General features: G+C 38.5%; 1 protein-coding gene across 1 annotated transcript in view; it reads left to right on the top strand.

The window, feature by feature from the left end:
* Positions 1-1,930: 1,930 nt before the first annotated feature.
* Positions 1,931-19,352, top strand: part of ENPP1 (ectonucleotide pyrophosphatase/phosphodiesterase 1) — a gene marked incomplete at its 5' end in the record, with an annotated part of 50,394 nt that continues 32,972 nt past the window's right edge. Inside the window, 7 exons of the mRNA XM_010087980.1 lie at positions 1,931-2,074; positions 3,456-3,555; positions 3,892-3,969; positions 10,535-10,607; positions 12,274-12,390; positions 14,631-14,756; positions 14,926-14,986. Coding sequence (XP_010086282.1) covers positions 1,931-2,074; positions 3,456-3,555; positions 3,892-3,969; positions 10,535-10,607; positions 12,274-12,390; positions 14,631-14,756; positions 14,926-14,986 — 699 coding nt within the window. The remainder of the gene's footprint in view (positions 2,075-3,455; positions 3,556-3,891; positions 3,970-10,534; positions 10,608-12,273; positions 12,391-14,630; positions 14,757-14,925; positions 14,987-19,352) is intronic.

The raw sequence follows: 19,352 nt of genomic DNA, 5'->3' as shown, positions 1-19,352 counted from the left end.
TTCCAAACTCAGGAATTTGCCTTTTGTGCTCATTGTACACGGTTGGGAATTAACATAACTCATGTGAGGAGAGGAAATAGATGGAAAGTCAAGCCCTAACCTTGTGGTTTGGAACATGGTTATTGACTTCAGCAGACTTCTGTGTGGATATTTTTATGGTTATCAGTCAGTTCTTCAGCACTGGATTCAAGGACACTTGCTTCATGCCTGAATTTGGGAGACCTGGGCACCATATTCAGTTTTCCTCTAATATTTTTTGGCCCTTGGCAAATTATTCCATCTCAGCCTTTTCTGTATGGTTTTGCTTTATGTACCCTGCCTTCCCCCCCTCCCCCCCCCCTTTTTTCAGTGAAGTAGTCCATACTGAAATTACTTGCTCATGTGAGAGTGCTGGCTTGAGCTCAGATAGAGCATTTGTGTTCCAAGAAACTTCACGCAGTTTAACATAATACTAAAGTGGGTGACTGTTACAGAATTTAGTTCTTTAGTGTCAAACATGCTCTGGTGAAATAAGAAGTCAAAAATGACAGTGACAGGATGACCATAGTTAAATAGACTTCAAAGTGCTTTTGGTTCAGAAATATTAAAGCAGTTCTTGGCCAATCTCCAATATTTTAATATTTTGTAGGAAACTCCATCCCAATGTTTGGAAACAAGGGTGTTTTACAGTAAGCCTCATGCCTGTCTTCTATCAACATTGCAGCTCTCCAGCTCCACTGGTAGTTTGTTTTGAATTCTAAAGACACAATAAAAACTAATGTTCAAAATAAGTTTTCTTATTGCGTGTGCTGTTAATACTGCTTAAATGCATCTGATTAAAATACAGTTGCAACTATACATACATACAGTAAATGCAACAAGTGTTGCCTAATTTAATCCATCAGAAGATTGCAGATTTTGGCAAATGTTAAGATCATTGTAATTTTTACTGTTACTCTTCAGTCCTCTAATTTTTCAAGGAAGGCTTTGGAAATATTTCTCACTGTAAAAAGGGAGCTGTAAACCCACAATTTCTTTACTCTTCTTCAAGTAAGTACCTTTATGCTGGGTATTGAAGACAAAAATAATAAGCTTGCTCTTGTACAGTAAAAAATGAAGAAATATTTAGTCATTGAACTCTGTGGTGTTTTCAGGGTTAACTTGTATTCTTGTTTTACTTTCACTTTACTTCACAGACCTGGTCAACATATATTATCCTATCCTAGATGGCAGAAGCTGATATGAAAAAAAAATATTATCCAAACAAACACTTGAAAGAATTGAGGCTTTGTCTATATTAAAAAGAAAAAAAAAACCCAACAAAACCAAACACTTACATAATAATCTTCACCAAGGGAGAATAGGGACTGCCTTTGTTTGTAATTGTACTCAAAACTAATTTTAAATTTTATTGGCAGAATAGATTGACTTTGGGTGCGGCTCTGCCGCAGTCAAAGGTGTGGTTGCAACTTTGCTTAGCATACTTCAGCTCACTTTAAGCTGGGTAGTTTAGGTATTGCTTTCAGCATAGACATCAGTGTGAGGTTTAGGACAGGGTGTGAGATACTTTTTGGTAGCTGAGCTAGAGGATTTTAAGGCATCAGGGAGGCTTCAGTCACACCTTAAGAGTGCAGTGTGTGAATGCTGGAGTGCAGAGCTTGGAAGAGGCTGAAGTACACCCAGTTGTGTGACTTGCGTGCATCTGTCAGTGCTGCTGGCTGGTTGCCTCCCTGAAAACATCCATGTTGTGCCTAGGAATTGGAGTGTAGACTATTTGCTGATGGATAGGCGGTAGTGTGCTAGGATCAGACATTTCATCCATTTAGGCAAAACAGATGAGTGTCTGGGGCCGTGATTAGTGTCACGTGTGTTCAGACTTCCTGCTTGAGCATTTTGAGCTCTGGCTCAATCCATGCCTTAAGGTTTTTATTACTTTTCTTTAATTTTTCAGTAATAGTCTTCATATACCTGTCAGGCACCAGATGAGGGCAGGTCATGATGGAAGAGAAGGTAAGCTTGCATCCAGGTTTGACAACAAAGCAGACGTGGACAGTGGCCTCCCTGACAAGCAACAGTCTTGCCATACCCAAGCAAGGTGAGCAAAGCATGTTTGGGAATACTAACCAGATTCAGACAATAGTCTAGACTGCCAGAGGAGTATACAATGATGAGGAAAGTCCAAAGTCAAGGAAGGAAGTCAAGTCCGTGAGTTTGAGTCATGGTCTGGATCATAGGGTACTCGATCAGGATGGACATGACTGCAGGGTGTCAGTAACACATCTCAGGCCAGGGGACAGAGGCAAGGGATGGCTATATGCAGCTGCCAAAACAAGGTGGGGGCAGACTCTCCTGAGGCATCTTCCAGCTTGTGTTTTGAGCTGTCTTCAAGGCTCGTTGAGGTTTCCCAAACAGTGTTCTCAACAGCTGAAGCAGTATTAGAGAACTGGCCCCAAGCACAAGCAGCCACACTCCTGGGAGGGGGGGTGTGCTCTTCGTCTGAATACCCCTTCCAGGTAGTTCTGCAAGGCTCTTGGATACTAAAATAGTAAGGAACACACTAATAGTTTGAATTGATAGACTTCCTGTAGAGAAAATTATTAACTTGAATTCAGAACAACTTAGTTACTCTGCTAAAACTTAGATTTCAGGCAAAGCCGAAGATATAAAAATTATGCAAGGCTTCCTTCCAACTCCTGCTCTTCAAAATGTTTCCTTGGCATTCTTTCACTAAAATCAGTAGAATTACACAAGGAGTGAATTGTTCTGATTTGACTTGCTATGGAAGCTACATTTCTGTTGCTTTCAGCTGAAAGGCGGAGTAGAACAAATTAAAGGCTTGGAAAACATGAAAGGTTTTAAACGTTTCTTGGCTTGGAGCCAGTATGAGTAATTAATATATTGGCAAACATCACTGTGACCGTGGGCAGTGAATAAATCTTGTCTTAAAGAATGTTCTGTCTGACAGAATTTGGTAATATGCTGCATTGCAGTAGTGCTCTGTTTGAATGAAGCAGTAGTACATATGATTTTCAGAGAAGGTATTTTATAATGATGAATATTGGAATATTACTTTTGAAAATAGGATATGAAATATATCAAAACAACATAAAAAGTACACTTTCTGCACTGAAAAGCAAAAAATTTTGGCACAAGTTTTGTGAGAGTTTGCTATATAAAAAATTTCCTTTAAGGGTACTTGTAAGACATCAGTGGACTTTATTATAAATGGAATCTGGTGAAGGGCAAATAGGCTGTTTAACTGTTCAACACTGAGTGAATAAGTTAGCTAAGGAGAAAAGAGAAGTAATGAGGAAAGATGAAGTATTTGCATTACTGGAGGAACTCAGATGAGTGTGAACCTTGTCCTTCTGTTGTGTGATGGCACATAGGCAAATGAACCTATATAAATGCCTTTTAATGTGTGGTAGTATTTGGGCACAAATTTATATTAAAGGATTTTTGTTTATTGTTCATAGAATAGCAAAGTATAACATTGTTACAGCTGGTTACCCAAAAGGCAATAGTCAAACCCAGCCATTTGTCTTCCCTTGTGCTTTTTGTCTGTGGCATGATCAGGTGAGCCAGTTCTTGAGTCCTCTTCTGGTTGAAATACATTTCCATGTTGTGAAGCACCAAAATCTGAAAGTCTGCCTTTTGTTTTTTGAGGGGCTCTATTCAAAGGGTGCTGAGGTAAATCAGGGCTCTGTGTCACCCCTGGCCTTTATTTTGGAAAATCAGCCAAAGGAGTGTGCATGTGATCAATATCCCTGTGCTTAGTAAAGACCCATAGTGAGTAGCTTTTAAACCTTATTTGTCCTGTCTTCTTCCCATACCCTTTTGTGGATCTGCAATTCTTGACACTCCTTGCATCCTTACAGTGTTTTACATGATTTCTCCACTTGTTCTTTAAAGTTACTGTGTCTTCCTGCTCATCCTGATGTTGCTGTCATGGTGGCAGTAGCAACAGCACCTGCCATGGAAAAAATGGAGGTGAATATGGGTTTACTTGGTACATTCAATAGTACTGTCAGTATGCAGTAGAAGCAGCCCCCTTTTTACACTGTTCTTGTTACAACTTTCATGACAGTACCATAAATTGGAACAGCTTTAGCTTTATTCTCGAAAAGGGGTTTTTGGAATAGGAAGAGCATGAAGGTGGCTCAAGGCCATATTTTCTTCTCCAGTTTTGCTTTTATTCATGGGTCAAGTGCAGCTTGTTTGGACAGCAGCTTTGAGCTGGCATAATGCTGGCAGTTTCTTCTCTTTCAGAGTAACCATGCATTCATATCTGATTGTCACTAAAGCAGATGGCATGTGGTGGTCTTTATCCTGTGTTCATAGTCTACTGTGCTAAAATTGAGTTTGAATGTACAATATTTACTTTTTTTTTTCTCATAAAGATAAGTTTTCAGTCCTGTTTATCCTTGGCTTTTGCAAAAACCTACCTGCTGATTAAATAGTGGAGTCAGCTGCCATCTTTTTTTTTTTTTTTTTTCTGGGACTTTAACCAGAAGTTGTATTTATTCTTCTTTTTGGCTAGCATATGGTTGTACTTTAGTTTCTCTCCTAATTCTCCCATAGGGTAAAATGCGTTGAAAACCAAAACAGCCAGGGGTGAAATGTGTGTGCTTTGGTAACAGCTCATGTGTTAATGCCTTTCAGGAGAATATGTATCTATACAGTTGGACAAACAACAAATAAGAAAAATATTTTAAATCCTAGCTGACAGATGCTAACTCTGTTCAACCTTTTTGTATCTTTCTTGTTAAAAAACAGATGCTTGAATAGTTTTGGAAATTATTTAGATATAGTATGATAATGTCTTCTGCTGATAATTTCCTACTGAATGAACAGTTACCACTCTTTGGTAAGCTCCGTGGAGTCTTTCTTATATCTTACTGGCTCAACTACCTTTAAAACATTCTTGTCCTTTGAATGACCTTATGTTGCAATAGTGTGTAATAACAGTCTTGAATGTTCAATAGAAGCAGTGAGAGTATACCTTCTGTGTGCTGGTTTGAGAAGAAAATAATCTGTAAACATTTTTAGAGTAAATCTTTTTATCTCTGAAAAGGTCTTGGGTGTAAACTCCAGCTTTTCCATCCACTGACTTCAGGATAATTTGTTCATCTTCAGTGTTTCAGGACAACCAGGACCCAAGAGCCTCAGTGGCTCTCCACCATGGGTTCTAGGTATGGAATGTGGATCAACAGAAAAAAATCTCTGAAGAGCATAAAAGTGTTTGCAAATGTGGAAAGAAGAGAGGAGTGGTGCAAGAAGGAGGCGGGCCACTTGTTTTAGTGCTGATAACTTTTATTTTCTTAGGTGATTTATTTAGCTATATAGCTGTGCTGGTGTGAGTGAAGTATCTACCTCCTTTCAGTTTCATAAACTTTATTAAGTGTCCTCTGCTTTTGAATAAAACTGAGCTGTTTGAGGGTTATCTCTGTTTAAAAATAACTTTTATAAGCATGACTAAGTGTTCTGCCTCTGTCAAGTGCAGATAAGGTTTTTTTCTCTGTACAGTGTGCTTTCTGCATTTTTAATAATACCCTTTTAAAGACAGAAGGTGACTGTTCTTAATTGAAATTCATTATTTATTACTGTTTTCTTTACACTTTTGCGGATTACATTTTTTCTCAAAGATATTTCAGTGTTAAGATCCAGGTTGTTAGTCATCTATTCTACACACACAAAACAGTGAAAACATAGTATGCACTTCACTAATCCCAGTGGTTTTGGAAAATTCCATGGGTTTTTTGGTAATATTGGCATTATGGACCTAGTCTAGACATTCTCCCTTCATGGATAGACATAACACAACTGTGAGAGTCAATCATGAAGATTAAAATGGAAAACCACTGCTTTGCATTGCTGCTTTGTTCATTGTGTAGTTGTTAATGGATGTGCCTTAAACCTTGGAGTGACAAGTTTTGTTGGCCATGGAACACCAGGGATGAAGAAAGGAAGATGGAAAACAACTGAGTATGTGGTAGGCAAAGACTGAGGAAGATCAACACAGAAAGAAATTTAATTCATAATTCCTGAAAAGAAATGTCAATGCATACTTTGCCAAAGAAAACAAAGCTTAAAAGAATAGAGGGAGAGTAGGGGAGATGGACAGAGCTAGGGAAGACTAAAGACAGGGAGAGTAGCACTGGCTGTGTAAAGCAAGAGTAAAATATGATAGCAAAGGAAAGGTGATGGTAGCGAAGGTATGTACAGTGGACCAATCTCTTTGGGATCTGGTGTCTGCAGCCTATGTGCTTGCTGGCTCTGTGACCCTTCCACCAGCTCCATGAAATCACTGCTGAGAAATTCTCTTCAGCTGCAGCTCTAGGGATGAGTGATGGAAATGGTCCTGCTCTCTAACCATGTTATCATATTTCCATCTGCCCAGCTCAAAATAAAAGGATTGAGAAATGTTTTTGGGATTGCAGTTTTCCAGACACTCAACCATCTTTTCTCAACCACTATAATGTTTACAAAGCAAAGCTTTTTATTGCTTCCTCCCACATAAAGGAAGCAGCGATGGGACAGATTCATCCCTAGATGACAATGTTTTTTGATTCCAAAACAAACTTTAAAACAATATTTTTAAAACAAAAAAGGACACTTTCTTCTCTGCAGCTGTTATGGTGTTGGTTTAAAAACTTTTCTCAGATATTGTATTAAAACCAAATTTGATGTTCTGTCCTAGCAATCTCTCAAGTTACAGACCTTAAAAAGTTCATGTGCTACTTGTGCAAATAACAAGGCCAGGTTCTTTATTTGCATTCCTACTAGATGTTGGATTCCCGTATTTGTTCTTAATTGCACTTTTTTCTTAATTCTTGCTTTATCTGTTGAGGGGAAGAATATCGGGGAGAGAGAGAAGGTAAGATTTTTGCCTTTTGTTTAAAAAGAGAACCTTGAAGGGGGGTGTTAGGTTGACAGTGTGGTGGTAGCTAGAGATTTGAGTCCGGTGCTTGCAGGAGGGTGCTGCAGGGCTCTAATGAGGTTCTCGATAGTAAACCTTAAACTACATGTGCATCTACTTGTCTTTAAAGGTTATATATTTTTTTAAGATCTATATACACAGCAGGCTGCAGTATCCGAAACCTGAGCTACCTGTGTGCAAAATAGTTCAGGTAATATTAGTGACCTACCTGCTGCAGCAAGGTCCCATATAGCAAGAAGCCTAGTAAATTGGTCCACATTTGGGCTACAGCAGTGAGATGACTTTCGGTACCTGGGTGGCCTTAAAGCTAGCTTGAATATTCCTTGTCATCTGTGGAGCTAATTATCTTAGAGCCTTTCCACTGACAGTAGGTCAACTACTAGTGCAACTCTTCTTGCTGTGCCTAGTCAGGACTGCTGCTGCTGTTAGCCAGTATTAGTTGCTCAACATTGTTGCAGCTGAACATTTGTGCCATTTGAGTGGATAATATCCACATGACTGAAGTCATTCAGGCTCAAGATAAAAGGTTTGGTTCAAAGCCTTAAATGCTAAGCTGCAATTACACGCTGTAGTGCACTAGATTAGAGTTGGCTGTCCCACAACACTGTCAAATGCTTTACCTCTATGCTTACCATTTTTGTGAAGCTTCTTTATTAAGCACTGAAGAATGAAAGAGAAGGGGAAAAAAAAAAGTGTGGGGGAGGGAGCCTTACTATTTTGTGGTAAAATATTTTTAAGGCTAAAATTTAAGCTAATCCTAAGAAAACAATGGGTTGAATGTAGTGAGTCAGTAGAAGTTCCTAGATCTTAGTTTATTATAGATGGACATAGTGGACATAATATACCAGGTAAGGACCTGGACCATGTTTTCCCTTGTTTATATATAAATTTGAGAGCAGAATGGATTTGTAGTAGAGACACAGAGCATTTGTAGCATGCTGTGGTTTCTGATGCTATGAGATTTCCAGAGTATTGCTTGTAGGAAACACAAGTAGCACTACTGCATCAAGTAGCATTACCATTTTGTAGTATTTCCTATCTAAAAGAACATTCATGTGCCTCAGTGCACATAATCCTTTCATGTTTTTGCTTGTTGGGATTAATTATGTTCGTGGAAGCATAAAACTGAAAATCTGGAATATAATACAAAACTGATTTTTTTTTTTTTTGGTAACATTTGTTGCCAAAAATCTCAGCAATTATTTGCAAGAACTTTAGTGAGGGTTTACCAGTTTTAATTGGGAAATATTATAATGGTACCACTCTGGTGGTTTTATTTAGATTTTATTTTTACATTACTTTGCTGTCACAATAAATTCCTATGTTTTAAACATGCATTGCCTACACTGAAACTCCATAAGGGAATGTTAATTGTCCATTTACTGGCACTGCAATGTGTTTTCATTTCAAGGATGCCTTAGGTGGCATAAGTACCAAGTACCAGAGGTTATGTAGCTATTTGAAGATATGGGAATCAAGCTCTTACAGACAGAGTAGGTGTGTTTTTTGTTTGTTTTAAAACATGTTTGTGGTTATGCATCAGAGGACATTCAACTCTTAGATCTTAGTAGCAGGACCTGGTGGGAGTAGAGAAGCAATATATCATCACCCTGAAATAAAATGTTCTCAGGTTGGCTTTTTAAAAACAAATTAATCAAATTGTAATTTCCAAATAATAATATATAAGTTAAAAGGACAATAACAAGTTTTGCTCTCTCCACTGATTTTGCTGGGCTTTGACATCTTTCATCTGATGTGCTACCTACCTAGCTGTGCACGTGCATTTACCTAGGTGATATTTCATATGGAAGATTTCAAAGGTCCAGAAAAATTTGCATTGAATATAATACTGTTGATGCTGACTGAACAGAAAATGTTGATACTGTACATGTTAGTATGATGTTTAAAAAAAAAAAAAAGGCAAGTATGGAGCTCTGCAGTTCGGTTAATTATTGACAGCTGGGTTAATAGAGACTTGCACCTTTCTATCAGTTGTACTGTCTCTGAGTGTATTGATAATGCAAGGAGTTGGGGTTTTTTCCCTCATTCTTTTATTATTTTCCTTCTTTCCCTGTTAATTCAAAGATAGATTTGAATTCAAAAAGTACTTGTTTCTCTGCTAGACGCTGCGTTGAATAATCCAAGATTCCAGACTTGCCTGGAATCAGAATTCTTGTTCAGAATTCTAGGCCAAAGTTTCATCAGGTGCAGTCTATAATCCCCTTTTGAGTGCTGCATATGTAATATTTTTGATACTGATTTATATGGTTTATGATGATTTGCACTTCACAAATCCAGAATAGTATCTGAATTTCTATGCTACACATTCCAGAAATTGCTTTCTTACTGTCTTTATTAACTGCCTAGTGAAGAAACTTGTATAGTGAACTGTATATTTGTTAAAAACAATGCACATAGTTTTTATTTACTCAGGTGTTCACAGTCTTTAAAGAAAATAAGCTTGAGAAATAATTAGGTGTATTTTAAAATGGGGTGAGTTTTTGCCATGTCACAACATGATTCAGGCATCATACTCAAAAGACTGACTCAGTAGCTTTTCCTGATGGGGAAGAGGAAAAAAAGGAAAAGACTTTGTGTAGGCATGTACCTAAAGTTCTTGACATATTGCTTGAAAGCAATTTTTCCTCAGAAAACAGTGACCGGAAAGGTGATATATACATTCTCTCCTACCTATACCTCCCCAAATGCTTCTGAAAAAGACAGTCTGCATTATTAAAGTGCCTTCTCTTTCAGGACTTTTGGCAAACAACCTTATTACATTCTACACTTCAATAGAATAGCTATCATAAGTACATTGTTGGCTTTTGTGGACTCTTTGATTACTGTATATGCGGTGATATATTATATACAGTATTCCTAAAGAGTTTATGAACCAAAACCAATGCTTAATGAGGTTAAAAGGAATCTTTTTTTGTGAATTTGAGTAGGCATTAGATCTTGCTCTGAAATGCTGGGTAAATACAGTATGGTGCTTGTTTGACAATTTTAATACATTGAGAATCCAAAATAAACACGGCCATAGTTTCTGGTCAGTGTGAGACACTGTGGTCAATCTAATGTGACACCCCACAGTTGCTTACCATGGTATAGACCAACATTTAGTATGAACTAGATACTAGGAAGTGGGAAAAAGTTTTCCTGACTAAGAAAATTATAGGTATCACTTAAGGGCCATGCCTTCTGTTTGTAGTCTGTGGTCAATGGCAAAACTTCACCTTCTTAGAACAACCTAGGAGGAAGAAAGAAGTAGAGCAAATAAAGTTTTCTATAAAATTGATATATGTGTAGTCATAGATACCTTACTTTTTATTTGTAAGAAAGAAATATATCAACATGCCTACATTAAGTAACTTGATAAGAAATTGAATACACAGGCTCAGTCTTGAGAATATTAATGTTCATGCAGCAGTAATTCATTGCAAATAACAGCTACTTGTGCGAGTGAAAACTGCTTGTGAAAGCAGTGAAATCAGCCTCATAATCTGCATGTTTATCAATTTCTATGCAATTGTGTAGCATTATAGAGAAAATGAAGGCTTTCGAAACCATTCAGTGGTCATTTAAGATGGCTTTCTTTTCCTTCCTGTCTCACAGGTACTGTGTGTCTGCATGTTAACGACAATCCTAGGATGTATATTTGGCCTGAAGCCTAGCTGTTCAAAAGATGGTAACTATATATGCCTTTTATTTAGTAATATTTGTAAGCAATTCCTTTTTTAATTTTTTCTTTTTGTAAATTAATTTTTATATTATCATAATGCCACCCTTTCTTGATGCAGGAAGAGGATTGGATGCATTGCTTGAAGTAGTTTCAGTTAAAGGGGAATGAAAATACTGGGAAATAAACCTCCATGTGTTCTTAGTACTTGTGTGTACTCACTTGAGAGGTAAACTGATCCTGGCACACAGTGTATCGTCTGTCAGCTTCCATGTGTCCCAGCTGTCACTGTGGTGATGTCACATGGCTTGCTTTTCTCAGCTCACTATAAAAAAAAAAAAAAACCAACAATTTCTATTTCATGTTGTCCTGGAACATTTGTTTGTCATCTTTTCCAGTCAATTATGGGGGGGAAAAAAAGTTACTTTTTACTGGTTAGAATTGTAGTCTGAAAATGTTCCTTGTGGAATTCCTCTGGCTGTTTTCTGTTCTGAAAAATATGTGGTTTTTTCAATGGTGAAGTTTCTTCAGGTAGAAGGTTACGAAAGATATTTTTATAAAATCAAACTTTGCTTTTGGAACAACTATCTAAAATAATTTCAAAGTTGATCTGTTTAACAAGCAGTCCTGCAATGATTTTTAACCAAAATTCCGATTAATTTCTGACTAGAATCTGTTTAGGTTTTTTTCTCTTTTTATTACAGCTTTGCTGTATTGCCTCACTATTATCTCATCTTCCTAGTATCACACACCTTAGGATTATTGAGAAGAATAGCCAAATGAATGAAGGATTTGCCTCATTCTCTTCTGATGATTGCAAAGGATGAAACAGACTGACCAGCTACTTAAGTGTTGTTAATGCTTCACATCATCAGTTTCTTCTTTTTTTTTTTTTTTTTTTCCTTCCCCTCCTGGCAACCCCAGTCTAGTGGAAGAATACTATGCTTTTTTTGCCTTTTTTTTTTTTCCATTAAAAATGAACAAAAATGAAGCCAGTCAGCAGTACACTCAAGTTCATATCTGTTGTGACTGGTTTGGAACAGCCATCCATGTGTACAGGAATGGTACACTGGGATGCGGAACTTGGGCTTCTTCGGTTCCTCTGATTTGTGTGGAGAGTAATTCAAACAGAGTGTGAGCATGGGAGAGTTGCAAGCATAGCCAATGCAGCCTGGATTCTAAGTAATGTTTAATTATTTCTAGAAAGTGGAACATTGTCAGATGTGAAAACAAAGATCAGTGTTCTCTGCAAAAGTGTTTCACTGTTTAGGGCACCCTTATTGAAAACCTAGGTTCACATTTCCTCCGATAGAGATCCTCCATATTCTGAATTAACTGGTATCTTCTGGTAGTACAGAAAGGCAGGGACAGTCACAACTAGAATTGTCTTTTATTTCATTTGTTTCGGCAGGTAATGAAACACTATGTTCCTGCTAAACCAGAACAGAACTCTTTGTTCAATATGATGAAAAAATATTTTTGCTCAATAAGAGAAAATAAACATTTAGTTGGATCAACAATTTCCTTTTGCTTTGGCTGTCACTGTTTTTGCAGCCATACTGCAAGTTATGGAATGACCAGCTGTGTCATTCCCCACGCTGACCTTATTGATTTATTTTGCATGTTGACTGATGTGGTCTCAGCCACTGACATCTAATGCTATCCAATATTACAGTGAAAACCTGCAAAGGTCGTTGCTTTGAAAGGACCTTTGGAAGCTGCCGTTGTGATAGAGATTGCGTCAAGCTTGGAAACTGCTGCTTAGATTACCAGGAGACATGTATACAACCAGGTGAGGATAGAAAAAAGCTGTGGAGGCAAACTCTCCTGTTCTGTGATGTGAGCCAGCTCTGTGTATGTGAGTACTGTTGTGGTCAGGTTGGCTGTACCCCCTGACTTCTTTCAGAGGGGCTGCTGAACAGCAGGGTGGTTCTCATGCTGGTGGTCTCCCCCCCGCTTTGTGCTCCTTCTGTTGCAACCCCAGGTGGGGCTGCAGTGGTGATGATGGTACTGGGGACTCCTGTGAAAACTGTTATACGCAAACAAAGCTTGTATTTCACCCAGCTGGACTATGTAGGAGCTGGCATGGCCAGTAGGCTGGCCTTCCCGTAGCTCCTGTGGGGAGAGAGGCTGTGAGGGACTGTGCTGCTGCCCTCCCCTTTGGAAAGAGGAGGAACAACTGCAACTCGAGGTCTCAGCCAGCCTTTTGTTCTCTGTCAGAGGGCGAGAGAACAGTGACTTGCATTGTCCGTAGCGCCAGGGACAACTCCCACGTTCTCAGGCAAGCCAGGAATAGGGGTGCATTCTGCATATTGCATCTTTCTGTCATTGCCCCCATGAAGAAGAGGAAGGACAGAGCAGCCCTGTGAAAGCTGCTGTCTGTCCCTACCCAGCTACTCAGGCCCTCTGCCCTGTTATTCCCCAGCTTGAGTGTGAAGCAAGGGTCACATGCTGGCCTTTGTGACAAGGCAGGATGACAAAACAGACTGTACTGGTGGATAATGACTTCAAAGTGTCAGTTCTCATACTGTGCCAGCAAGCAAATGTTAGATCGGCAAAGGTGTGAAAAGTGCCATGGAGAAAGTTTATGGGGAAAGTAGCACTAAGTAGTACAGGTAGTAGCACTAAGGACAGAACTTGACTGTTTTCTCTAATTTAGTTTTGCCGTAATGCTTTGCGTGCAGCATTCTTTTCAGTTAACTATTTTTCTTCTCATTCCTCTTTAAGTTTTACAAACACACGTATCAATGTACTCTCACCCTGAAATAAAAAGTTCCAGTGTTGACTTTTAAAACAAAATTATTGAACTGAGCTCAGATCCCTGCTTCTAGTATTATTGAAAGGTCCTCTAAATTGCATAAAGCTTTTTGGTTATAGAATAGTTGCGTGGGGTTTACTCTCCACTTTCTTTATTGTAGCCCTCTCCGTTATGCAGATTTTAAAGAATTCTTTAAAAACAAACTGGAGAGTCTGTCTTAGCACTAAGAATGGGAACTCATTGCTTGGTGTTGTTTCTTTTAAAGTTGATCAGCATTAACATCAGTGAGGAATGAAATTCTGATTTACAATTAGGGTCGTGTAACTAGGACCGTAATAGATTCTTCTGTCTCTCTCAGAAGTAAAGATCTACTGACATCCATGGAGCTACTGAAGTTCAGGATTCCTGAAAGTGAGAGTAAACTCCTGAAAATGCTCTTAGGGATTTCTAATTGCTAGTCATGTATGAATATCATGTTCTGACTGTCCTCTACTCAAACATTTAGATTTGGCTTCCATGTTTCTGTTAAGACCTTCACTTAAGTATTCACTCAGTTGGTAAATTCATTCACGTTTGTCCTCATTGACTGCAAAGGATCCACTTGTGTTTACAGCTGATAACAAAATGATCATCTTCAAATGATACAGAGTATTGGAATAGCCTGTTCAGAAAAATCAGTATGATTCAGGAAAGAAAATAGCTGCTAAAACCAGCAATATAGCTGAAGTCAGTAGGTCTTCCTGTGAGCTTCTGTATATAGTCTCAAATAGTGGCAGAGTGATGCCCATGCCTGAGAAGTGCTGAAAGAAGTGGGAGTGCTTAATGGTGACCGGTAATTCCATTGTGATTTCAATGCAAATCAGAATAAATTACTGCTCCTCAGTGTTTTCTAGGCATTCCACGTTCGGAGTCCAGTTTGTGATTTTTCTGGATGAGTTGTTTGGGAGCTTCTTTATAGTATACATTTACCAGATTAAACCCAATAAATTACCATATTTAAGGAGGCCTGTAGAAAGGATTATTTCTGACTGGTGATATTTATAACAATATGTTGCATAATTGTATTCAGATGGCTGTGCACTTGGATAATTTAGCCATGGGTGTTTCTATTTTCCAAAGTGCTAAAGCTTTCAGTATCACGGATGCATGAAATACCTCAGGACTGTTTTACAGTGAGTACAGGTTTGAGACAAGCTTAACACTCAGTTTATTAATTCTGTACTTACATTGGTATTAATCATTGTGCTGTCCTTCTCTCTCATCTGTTTTTTTAGCCCACATATGGACCTGCAATAAATTCAGGTGTGGAGAGAAGAGGAGACCGGAATATCATTGTTCCTGTTCAGATGATTGTGTGGAAAATAAAGATTGCTGTGTCAACTATCATGCTGTTTGTAAAGGTAAATAGCCTCAACAAGTTCCTACAGTCTGTCAAATATGTACCCATATTTGTATGAAAGCAGCAAGGACATAATATAACTTCAAAAGCATCCAGTAAAATGAAAAAACTTTCATTTATCAATAAGAATGTATTGTCTTAAAACAAATGAGTGCAATTTATTTTTTAAGGAGAGGCAAGCTGGGTTGAAGAAGAGTGTGAGGACATTACTGAACCTCAGTGTCCGAAAGGGTGAGGATATTGTATATTTGCATAGCTCTGCTATTTGCTTATGTTTCATTTTTGAGATTATTTTCCCTACTGTGCCTTCCTGGGACCTGCTTGCCTTTCTTACCCGCAGTAAGAGCAGCTGCCAGACAGAAGGACACCTGTTCAGCCAGCGTTTGGTAGCGCTTACTAACAGATCAGATTGCTCTGTCCCAGCAGCACTCGGGTATCCCAGCACTTGCTTGACTTGCAAGACACGCCTATTCCTGAACCCTGCTGTCTCTCACAGATGTGCGTGCTCTGGGCAGCTCTGCCTTGTGCCAGCTTCATTATTGTCCTACGTGTGCTCCAATACTTCCTGTCCCAAATATTTTGGGACCCACCCAGCAATCTCAGAGTCCCAAGACTGCTTTCCTCCTCAGTCCCTTCTAAAGACCTTTCCACTTCCTTGCCTGTTCCAGCCTCAGAGCTGCAAAATGTAGGCAGGTCACTGTCCCATTTTCACTAGCGGTGGGACAGCATTCTTTGCAAGCTGTCTGAACTACTTTCTGTAAAAGGTGTAAAATGCCATGGGATCCTTGTATTCTCTGGCTCAGCTCCACATTCAGTCCGCTCCTGCAAGTTATTCCTCACTGTGTGAGGAATGACTCATGTAGTTTATGGCATTAGCACTCAGGCTCAAATAGTACAGCAAAGCGCCCAGCCAGGAAAAAAGTCTGCGTTTCTTGTACTGTTTTTGCTGTGGTATCTTCAAATTAACTTTAAAGCTAAAGTTGACTGCAAGCTGTGATTACATGTAAAAGCTATTTAATAGAAGTGACTTAAATATTCTTCACTGAAAGGTTTTCCACTGGAAAATGGTTTGTAAATATGTTGTGGAGGAGAGTTGAATTCAGTTACATTCATGTCTGAAAAGTGTCAAAAATCAAAACTATTTTCATTTTGATGTCTTTGAGATTACGGTGTGTTGGGGATATTTCTAGTAAAGTAAAAACCATTTCATTTTATTCTTATGTCATTACTTTTTTTGGCTTATGTTAAGATATTTAAATTATGCTGTATTTATTCATTGGAGTTATATATACTGTCAAACAAAATACTTTTCCTTTTGGAATATTTTTATGCCAAACAAGTACTTTTCGTTCTGCTTCAGAGCAATAACAAATGCTGACACTTCAGAACCTTTATCAAGACAGAAATTGGAACTTTGGTCCAGCTTGGAGTCCAGGTTACTGATAAGCCCCCACATAGGAGGGTGGTAGCCAGGCATTTCTGGAAGCTTTTGTCATTAACTCCTGTTCTGAAGTCAGGGACCATTCAGGGCTGTGCTGGGAACTGACTCTAAGGTGCCAATTTCCCTAATGCAAGATTAGGAAGTTTTACCCACAAGGGGTGGATAAGCAAGAAGAGCCTTGTGCAGATCCACAGTCAAAGTTAATGCCTTAAATGCCACAGGGCAACTCCTGTTAGTTAACTTGCTTTTAGGGGTTTTTGTTGGTTATTTCTGTTCAGCACATGAAAGGGATATGTAGTTACTCTACTAAAATTGTTTTAATCCTGGCAAAACCAGTAATGTTGTAATAAAACCCAGCCCAGGAAAGGGTGATGTGTGGACAAAGTTGAATCAAACAGTATTGACTGAAGGCTCATCTCAGACTGTTAGCACACAAGCCTCTCCCAAAACTAACAACTCTGTAAACAATTCGCTTCCTGCAAGAGTGCAGGTGACTTTAGCTCAATGCTCATTTTGAGGCCTCAGGACATCAGTCTGATTCTGTGCACATTGATACAGCATGTTTTGTGGATTCAAATTGCTGATTTTATTCTGTTTTCATTTTATTTGCGTTTGCTCTTGTGGTGCGGAACAGACAAAAGATAGTGCAGTGTTCAGTGAGGCGCTCAATCTGAGTAATCCCACTGATTGCAATGAGGCTGATCAAATGGTTAAATTAAGTACACACCTAAACCTTTCCATGACTAGGCTCAGTCCCACTGTTCTAGGAGTGAAATAGTACTCTGAGAATTCAAACCTACTTCATCAGTTTACGCTAGCGCTTAGCTAGATGGTTTTCCTGGTATCTTGGTATCCTTTGCTGTATTTCAAGCCTATTACTATTTGTTCTGTCTTCATTGAGCTGGGAGAACAGCTGATTCCTTTCCTCTTTGCAGATCTCTCCTGTATATTTGAAGATTGCTATTATGCCTCCTGTTGAGGCTTTACATATATGTAGTGGAAAAGAAAGCTTTAGTTCCTATGTTTTATGGCTCTGTAGAGACAGTAATGTGTGTGTGGGATAGAAAGTTTTCCTGTGTAGTATGTTTAGCTTTTTAAGGGACCTTTCTTTTCTTTTTTTCCTGTTCTTTCGTCCATTTTTTTCTTTTTTCCTTTAATTGTGGTCTAACTTGCCTGGGGTGAGGCAGGTCAGCTTGGCAGTGTGGCCCACAGTTCGAGGCTCTTGACCATCCAGAGTGGTGAACCTGCTAGACCACAGCAAGCCTGTGTTGCCTGCATTTTGTTTCCATGCAAGCCAGTTTATAGGAGGGGATAATTACCACTTCATTTCCTTCAGTTTGGAGTCAGGATGTAACTGTGGCATATGTATTTATCCAAGAGCTGTTAAACACCCTTGTCATACTGTTTGGACACAGCCAGCATGAATCACTGGCAGGGCCAAAACTTGAGCCTCCTAGGCTTGCTTGCTTATGGTAGCACACTTTTGAAGTAGGAAGTGTAATGTTGCTTACCGACAGGAAAAAGTCATGGAAATTGCAGATATATCTCAGAACTGAGCTCAGGAGAGTTTGTCTGGAGTTTTTACTGGAGCTGTTCCTAATAGAGTGCAGTTTAGCAGGGTCTGTCATGCTTTGCCGTGTAGAGTATAGTGAAATGGCCAATCTCCCTACTTGTGACAGTGGTCTGTTTTGCCAAGTTTAATTTACATGTCTGAAGGGGTCAGTAGCTGTATTTGCAGACAAACAAAACATGTACTTAACAGTCGGTTTACTTGTAAATGCCAAACCAGAAACAGTTGCGTAAAGTCCTTTTCTAAGGAGTTGTTTTAAATTTGTTTTTTTGGGGTTTGGTTTTTTTTTTCTAAATTTTTTTTTTAGTTAGACTTATCAGTAGGTAATATTGAACAGTCTTTGCCTCAAAGTTCATATTTTAGGAAACTTTGCAGTGAAGATTTTTTAGACATCTGCATTGGAGGGTATTAATGTGGAAGGGGGAAGGCAGGCAGAGAAGGTGTTTGTGACTTTTGCAGAAAAGTGTTTGTAATATGGGCAAAAGTCTGCCAAAGGACTGTAGACTTGGTCTGAAGATAATTTCTTGTTCCCAACTAACTGCCCCTACTAAGTTTTTTTTCAAAAGATGGTATTAAATATACCATAGAAATAAAGACTAGGCTACAAACACACATATTACAAGTACATGTTAATGTTTTATTCCGTCTGGGGTGTAGGGTAGGCTATGTGATGGTTCTGACTAATGAAATCCTTTTGGCTGAACTGTTGTCCAAATTGTTGATTAAAATTTTCTTAGGATAAATGTGTTCTGGTTGCCTGACTAATCTCCAGTTTAATGTAGTCACATTTATTTGACTGAAATAAGGCTTATAAATGTTTCACTTGTAAGTGACTGGATTTTTTTTTTGTGGTACCTCACTAAAGAAATCGTCAACACTTTATAAATAATATTTGTCTTCTATCGTCACTGTTTTATTTTGGGGAAAATAAAGTGCAACAAAGTTTTTTAAAAAAATAAATAACCATTTTCTAAGCTGTAAACATAAAAAGGAAAAATGAGCTTGCAATTGTCATGTAAAGTATATTCAATTCTTTTGTGCGAATCTGTATTTTCAGCACTGTAGTGATTTATTTTTTTTTTTTGCAGTCTTACATGTTCTCATATCTATAGGTCAAACATAGGATATTTTTTTCTTCAAGGAAGAAGTTACTGATAGCTATTCTTGTCTGTGGTGCAATGTTTTAAGTACTTACAGGTGGAGAGAAATTGTTTGAACAGAGCTGAAGCTGGGAACAAGCCAAGGCTGGAAAACACAGGTCCTGTGGAGATTGGGAGGGGAGAATATTTTTTTTGCTAGTTCCAGTGAAATTGGTTTCTGCCAAATTCCAGGCAGAAATACTGTTACAGTGTTCTAGCTGTGGGGCCACATTTTTCAGTTTGGTAGTACTTTTGGTACAGCAAGAAAGTTCTTCTTGGTTAAATAATCTTTAGAAGATGGAAGGAAAAATGTGTTCTTTACTTGCTAATTTAACATATCCTGTACACTAGACTTTGTGCACTGTGTGTATAAAAAGATAAATTCCTTTTCTTCAGCTAGATTGCAAGTTGTTCAGGAGCAAAGAGAATAAAGGAAAGCCATGGTTT

This window comes from Pterocles gutturalis, unplaced genomic scaffold (genome assembly GCF_000699245.1).
Source record: "Pterocles gutturalis isolate BGI_N339 unplaced genomic scaffold, ASM69924v1 scaffold44146, whole genome shotgun sequence".
NCBI classification, from domain to species: Eukaryota; Metazoa; Chordata; class Aves; order Pterocliformes; family Pteroclidae; genus Pterocles; species Pterocles gutturalis.
Note: the sequence above shows the minus strand (reverse complement) of the source record. Positions and strands in the feature narration are given on the sequence as shown.